Below are 7,528 nucleotides of genomic sequence, written 5' to 3' on the forward strand. Positions count from 1 at the left end.
TAGTCGGGAGTGGTGCTGACTGAAAACAGATGATTTGGAGCGATTCGCGCGCCATTTGTTGGTCATTCTAAGGACTTATTGAACTACCCTCGTATTATAAACTGATGGGAATTTTTTTATTCAGGAATTTTCAAATTGAAGTATTTTTATTATTTGGGAATTTCATTTTTGAAGATTTTTTACTCGTCCCAATTTTCTTTTGATTATTGTATTATTTCGGGAATTTTAAAATTCGGTAATATTATAAACTTCCGGAAATTTAATTTTTTTAAATTTACTTTCTCGGTATTTTTCTGTCGACCCAAAATTTCTGTCGGGAATTTCATTATTCAGCAGTTTTCAAATTCGGTTATATTATAATCTGGAGGAATTTTCCAATTCGGGAATTTAATTTTTCGGGATTTTTCATTAGTCACAATTTTCTTTCGAAAATTTTATTATACGGAAATTTTCATGTTTGGAAAATTTTAAAATTACGGAAAATTTATTTTTGGGGATTTTTCATTCGTCCCTATTTTCTTTCGGAAATTTTATTATTGGGGAATTTCCATGTTTGGAAAATTTTTAAATTTCGGGAATTATATTTCTGAGGATTTTCCACTCGTTCCAATTTTACTGTCAGAAATTTTATTATTCAAGAATTTTCAGGTATCCCAAACTTTAGCCTTAAAAAAAAGTTCTTTGATAACAATATTTTATTATTTTATTTTTAATAAACAAATTTTATTTATTGAAAAACAATTTTTTGATGATTTAATTTCTGGAATTTTCGCAACTTTTTAATTCGATAATTTTAGTGATATTAATTTTATTTTTATTCATAAAAATTATTATTATTTAAATTTTGATTTTTCGGCATTATTAATTCTTTAGATTTGGTAATTTTATTATTCGGAAATTTTCCTTATTCCTATATTTTTTAATGTTTGCAATTTTATTTTGAGAATCATCTTTTTTTGAAAACTTGAATAATTTTCTAATAATTTTATAAATTAAATTTAAAATTTTGATGAAAGCTTAAGGCATGGCATTTCTTGCCGAATTTCTAAAGTGATTCTCAAAATCGAAATTTTCTGTAAAATTAAAATTCCCGAAAGAAATTAAAGTTACTACCGAAAAAGAGATTAAATCATACATTTAATTGCAAATAATTTATAAAATGAAAAATGATTTTACTGAAAACAAATTTTTCCCCGTAATTTGAAATCTCGCCAATTCAATATTTTCAGGGATTTCAGAACCAGGCAATTCACCATATTTGGGAATTTGTAAATTATGGATTGTCAAAATTTCGGGAAGGAACATTTTTGGGGAAATTTCTGTATAGGCAATTTATTAAAATTTAAATTAATATAATGTGTTTGAAATAATCAAAAATTTGATTTGACAATTAATGTTATTATTGATTAATTTCTCATTTTTCTACCTTATCTTAACATTTTTCTTATAAATAAATTTACTTTGATATTTTGAGAATTATTATACAAAAAAAAAATTATTAACAAAAAAGAAAAAATTTTAAACTGGATTCTATTACTAACTCCTAAAGATGGGCAACCGAACATACACTCAAGCAATCTCGAAAAAAATAACATTTTTTATATACTTTAAAAATAATTTTTATTTTAACATTTTTATTTTTGAAAACCATTTTCTTTTTAATTTACATTTTATAACAAGGATCTAAATATATTTAACTTATTTTGAAATAATATTTCTAATCTGAAGAAATGGATTATTTAAGTCTTTAAAAAGTAATTTGATCATTAAAATTAATACTAAAAATTTTTTTAAAATAAAATATAGTAAAAATAAACTCAATATTTAATAAAGAAGTGATTCAAGACGATCTAAAAACGGAAGGAACATCATTTCAAGATCAGACCCCAAAGATGAGAATTCGCAGGTTTTCAGGACTTGGATGAAACATCTTCGAAATTCTATGATCTCTCTGGAAAAATTTTATTTCACAATATTTAGAAGTAAATTTTTTAATTTCTGTCGAAAATTAAAAAATTTTAAATTTCCAAAAAAGGTTATTTTTGAAGTAGAAAATTCTTGAAATTATAAAATTTCTGTAAATTTGAAATTCCTGATTCTAAACAATTTTAAAATTATTTTAGTAATGAAAAAAATGAAGGATACCTTCATTAGATAAAAATATGTCATTTATTATTTAAAGCAATTTTTATTTTTCTGAAAGTGACAGATATTTTATTATCTCTTCAATTTTATTTTAAGTGTTTCTATTATCGAGAATTTTCATCGTCCCTTTTTTTTATTTCAAAAATTTTCAACTTTGACTATTTTCTTTGGGTAATTTAAAAAAAAATTTTTTAGGTTCATGAAATGAAAATAACTTACTTAATATCATTTCGAAAAGATGGTTGTGAAGTCCTAATCACATGATAAGGAAAATTTCGAGGAGATATATTTATTTTTGAATCTGTGAGAATTGAAGTAAAATGTTTGAAAAATCTATTATCGCGGAAACACTTTCTCAATTCTGGAATATTTGTATTGAAACATCTAGAATCCACAGCATCCCTTAGAACTGAAACAAATTTTACTAAGTAAAAAAAAATCTGCGCAGCGATTAACTGACGAACGCAGCTCGGATCTCACATGTGTTGAACTTTGTACTGATTATTAGATATATACAGAAATTCTTTAAACAATTTATTATTCTTCTAAGCAATTTTCTATTAGGATAGAGATAAAAAGTCGCGGCTAAGAAAATTGTACTTTTTGTCAAATTTTTAATTAGAGTCAGCTAGTGTTTAATTAATGTTAACATACTTTTTTTAAAAGTCATTATTATTGTTAATAACAATATTCTCTTTGAATAATGCTAAAAATAGTTTTTCAGATAAATTAATTGTTTAAAGAAATTATTATTGTTTATCTTTATCTATATTAATGCCAGATATTTACAGTTTTTTCTGCAATTTTTCACTTTTTGTATACTTTTCACTTAGTTAACAAAAATAGTTTTTTAACAAATTTATTATTGTTTCAATAAATCTGTGTTATCATAAGAGAATAACAGAATTTCTTAGTGTCTTTACAGGCTAGATGCAGCTTTAAAATAAAAATATTATCAATTAAATTTTTTCTGAAAAAATATCGCCTTTTACTCCGTTGGAAATCAAAAAATAGTTTTATAATCAGTTTATTATCGTTCCAAGGAATCTGTATTATCATCAAAGCATAACAAAATTTCTTAACGTCTTTACAGACTAGATGGAGCTATGACCGGCAATCGGAATTTCTGTGGTTCGATTCCCAGCTGAGCGAAAGGAGAAGTTCTTTTTTTAGAAAAAAAATCAAATTTTTATTGTTTATAACTATCTTCTCTTAGATAAGTGCTTAGATAATTTAAAATTATAATAAATGTTTTATACAATTGATTTAGTTAACATTAATTAATTATTCACTCTACTCCAATTTAAAATAGGACAAAAAGTAGAATTTTGTTCTAAAGACTGACATTTTCTTGCATTATTTAAAAAAAATAAAATAAACAATAAAAATAATAAATAATTGTTGCCACAATTATTTCTGTTAACATTAATCAAGTATTACCTCACACTAATTAAAAATTTGAATAAATTATGAATGTTGCTGAAATTAACATTAGGTTCCCAATTAAAAGGATTGGCATTAAGAAAAAAATTCGTGAATAAATGCCTCAACAATGTATTTGTTTATTAAATTTGTTTAAAAAATTTCATTTTATTTATCAATGTATGATCAATTATGCGAAAATTATCATAAAGGTTCCTAATTTAAATTACTGACATTGAAAAAAATGCTGTCTACAAGTGCCTCAATAATGGATTTGCTTATCAAATTTGTTTATAAAATCACCAAGAATAATCAAAAACAACATTTTTTTTATTTTAATGTTTCTGTACAAATTTGTTGCAATATAACTTAAAAACACGTAAAATTATAGAAAATCATGATAAATACATTTTCAAAACATAATTTGCTTATAACCAATTTTTTTTTATTATATCATGATGGAATTTTTTTAATAATGTAAATTTATGAAATGTAGGTGATTACAATAATTTTCCTATATTTGAAGACCACCTTCACTAAAATGCAATACATCGAAAGATAAAACAGAAGACAAATTGTTATCTTGTAAATGTAATTGTTATAAACAAATAGTAATGACAAATAATCGACATTAGGGAATGTTCGTCTCTGAAATATATTTCAACACTAAAATTGATTGCTTTTTTCATTAGGATGGTATGTGACCATTCAAATTCTATAATAAATGTTATTAATTAATTCTATAAGCAAATTATATAAACAAATATACATCGAAGACAATTATAGCTAGAAGTAAATCATTTTTCTTCTAATCTTGTTGTAATTATGTTACCAATTATGTTTTTTGCCAACATTTTACCACTCATCAATATTTTTTTTATAAACAAATTATATAATAAATGTATATCTCAGGCGTTTTTGAGCGAAAAGAAACTTTCTTTATCTTTGCTAAAATTATATTGCCAATGATATTTTCTGAAAAAATTTCGTTGTGCAATAATATTTATAATAAATTTGTTTATTTAATTTGTTTGAAAAATATATAGAAAATTGATTAACAATTAATGAATGTTACTAAAATTATTATGAAGTTCCCGACAGAACTAGTTAACAAATACACTTATAAATAAATAATGCACTTGTTCATTAAATTTCTTTAAAAAATCTTAAAATTAATCCAAAATTGTCGAAAAATGCCTGAGTTTTCCATTTGTTTAGATATTATCAAGAATAGCTTTGAGAGTAATTTTCTTTATCATAATATTGTCTCCATTCAATTTCCGTGAAAACATTATTTTTAATTATTTACAAACAAAATTTTTAAGAAATAATTTGTTTATAAAATTTTTTAAAATTGTATAATGATTCAATATCTGCATATGATATTAATCTATTAAACTTTAACTATTAAAACAATTTTTCTATTATTGACGGGCACCGGATACGTCAAATAGAAAAAAATGTTATTCTTTTCGCCTTATTTGTTTATTTATAAAAATATTGAAAATATAATTAAAAAATCCGACTTGAGAACTTTTTTTTTAATTTGTGAACTAATTTAAACTCTTTTTAAATTTAAGCTAATAAAGTTTCGCATGTATTAGTAAGGGCCTATTATAAAACAAGTTTTTTTATTTTTCTTATTTAATAACAAAAAAATTAGAAAACTTTTCTTGATAGAAGTGTTACGGTCTTCGAAAAGTACTTGGATTTAATCCAAAGTATCTAGAATTAATGAAGCAGATATACAAAAAATTTGTCTAAATGTTTAGAAGTTGTTAAAAAATTTATTAAACTTTTTATAAAATAATAAGTGAGATAAAACTGATTCACAGGGATTGGCAGTGATTCTGAATCGATTTGCACTAAATTTAAAAACTTATAAAATCAGTTTCAGATTCAATTTATGAAATATAATAAATAAATTGCCATTTTATAAACAAGTTTTATAAATAATTATTCACAGCGAGTAGCTATGTTAAAATGAATAAAGTGCTTTCTATTCAATCAGTCAAAAATTATACGAAAATGACACAAAATCATCAGATATATTTATTCAATAATTTGAGAGCCGAGCTGCATTTGAGATCCGAGCTATATTTGGGAGCCAAGGTGCGTTTGAGAGTGAAGGTGCATTTGAGATCCGAGCTACAGTTGAGAGCTAAGCTACGTTCGGCAGCTATCTTCACTCTAGCTCTAATACACTTCCTCATAATTTCCAATCTCTGGTAATTTCATTTTTTAATTCTAATAAAAGCATATCTTACCACTTTTCATTTCATCACAAATTGATTTAACGATGTCTTCAATTTCAGGAGTAGAAAAAAGTTTTCGTTCTAAAATCGAATTTGAAAATTCTTCTGCTTGATACTGAATTTTTTTCTCGATCAGACAAGATTTTGCAGCCACAATATAAGTGTCAACAGCAGAATCAATATCACAAAGTCCGTTCCAATTTTTCTTAACAACTGAATTAGATCTTATCATTTTCGTAAAACTTTTCTGCAAATTCATTTGCAACCTCGATTTCAGCAAATTTTCGGCTTTTTTAAAAATTCTGAAAGCAATAGGACTCGAATTTTGATCGCATTGAAGTTCTATATCACCAAATATGTTAAATGAAGTCGATTCAATTATTTTTGAAGAAATGGATACAAAATTTTCGGTCGAGCCATTATTGACAAAGCCTAAAAAATATATTTTTTAAATGTAGAAATAAATTAAGGGCAAATATTTATTAAATTTTGAAAATAGGTAATAAATTATATTATGTTAAACTCACCAAGGATTAATAACGTAACAAAAAAGTAGTCCTTCATTTTTATATTAATTTTCCCACTTTTTAAAGACACTCAAAAAAATATTTTCTCTCTTTAGAAAAACGTCATTTCGAAGCACGATTATAGTTTGGAATGAAGAAATTTTAATGCCATTTAACACCAGCGGTCATTTTAATCGAGCTACTGATCAGTCAATTGTGATAAGCCAATCATAAACTAGAGTCCACAAATAAATTTATTTTTCTCACAAAGCAGTCACTCGTAAAAGGAATTACATCATTAAAATATGAGACCAAAATTTAATTTTAGAAGCAAGCTTTTAATTCAGGAGTATTTTCATTTATTTTTGTCTACAGCTTTATAAACATTAAAGAGTGTAAAAAATTTGTATAAATTAATTTTCTTAAAAATTTCATTTCGGAATTTCTGAAATATTCTGAAATTTTAAATCCCTAAATTCCTGTAAATTTGATATATATTCTAAATTATCTAAAATCTCTGAATTTCTTGAATTCTTATAAATTATTCGAATTATTTTCTAGTCCTTGGAATACAGAAAATTCAAGAAATTTGTTGAATTCTTTCAACCCTAAGAATGATCGAAATTCTTGAAAATCTTTGAATTCTCTGAATTCCTCAAGTTCTCTAAATTTCTTGAATTACTTGAATTCTCTGAACTCTCAATTCCCTGATTTCATTGAATTCCTTTAATAATTGAAAATCCCTAAAGTCCTCTGAATTCCCTGATTTCGGTGAATTCTTTAATTTTCTTAAATTCCAGAAATCCTTTGAAATTCCTTAGTTTCTCTGAATGAATTAAAATCCTTAAATTTTCTGAATTCCCGAAATTATTTGAATACGCTAAATTCTCGGAATTCCTTGAATTGTTCAAATTTCTGAAAATCTCTGAATTCTTAAAATTCTCTTAAATCTCTTAAATTCTTTGAATTTTTGAGTATTCTTAAATTCTCCAAATTTTTTAGCATTCTTAAATTCTGGTAATTTCTAAATTTTCTGAATTCCTTGAATATTTTGAACTCGCTGAATTCCTTGAATTTTGTCAAATCCTCCAATTCTTGAAATTTTTTAAAATCCTTGAATATTCTGTATTTATTGAATTTCATGAAATACCCAACTCACGGAAATCTCCCAGATTCTCCGAATTCCTAAAATATTCTAAA

General features: G+C 24.4%; 1 protein-coding gene across 1 annotated transcript; it reads right to left on the reverse strand.

Moving 5' to 3' along the window:
* Positions 1 to 1,753: 1,753 nt before the first annotated feature.
* Positions 1,754 to 6,517, reverse strand: LOC117172781. The gene is made up of 4 exons (XM_033360992.1): positions 6,350 to 6,517; positions 5,835 to 6,254; positions 2,365 to 2,554; positions 1,754 to 1,951 (listed from the first exon to the last, which is right to left on the reverse strand). The coding sequence occupies exons 1-4, from the start codon at positions 6,384 to 6,386 to the stop codon at positions 1,825 to 1,827; spliced, it is 774 nt and encodes a 257-aa protein (XP_033216883.1). The 5' UTR covers positions 6,387 to 6,517; the 3' UTR covers positions 1,754 to 1,824.
* Between the last annotated feature and the right edge of the window lie 1,011 nt (positions 6,518 to 7,528).

Source organism: Belonocnema kinseyi, chromosome 5, assembly GCF_010883055.1.
Source record: "Belonocnema kinseyi isolate 2016_QV_RU_SX_M_011 chromosome 5, B_treatae_v1, whole genome shotgun sequence".
Lineage (NCBI taxonomy): Eukaryota > Metazoa > Arthropoda > Insecta > Hymenoptera > Cynipidae > Belonocnema > Belonocnema kinseyi.

What these genes read in the sequence shown, in the direction of transcription:
- LOC117172781 (XM_033360992.1), bottom strand. Translation starts at nt 6,386, where the DNA reads ATGAAGGACTACTTTTTTGTTACGTTATTAATCCTTG. An exon ending in TTGTGATGAAATGAAAAGTG is followed by an intron (nt 2,555 to 5,834) that starts GTAAGATATGCT and finishes AATTTGTTTCAG; the next exon opens with TTCTAAGGGATGCTGTGGAT. An exon ending in TCTTTTCGAAATGATATTAA is followed by an intron (nt 1,952 to 2,364) that starts GTAAGTTATTTT and finishes AAATTTTTCCAG; the next exon opens with AGAGATCATAGAATTTCGAA.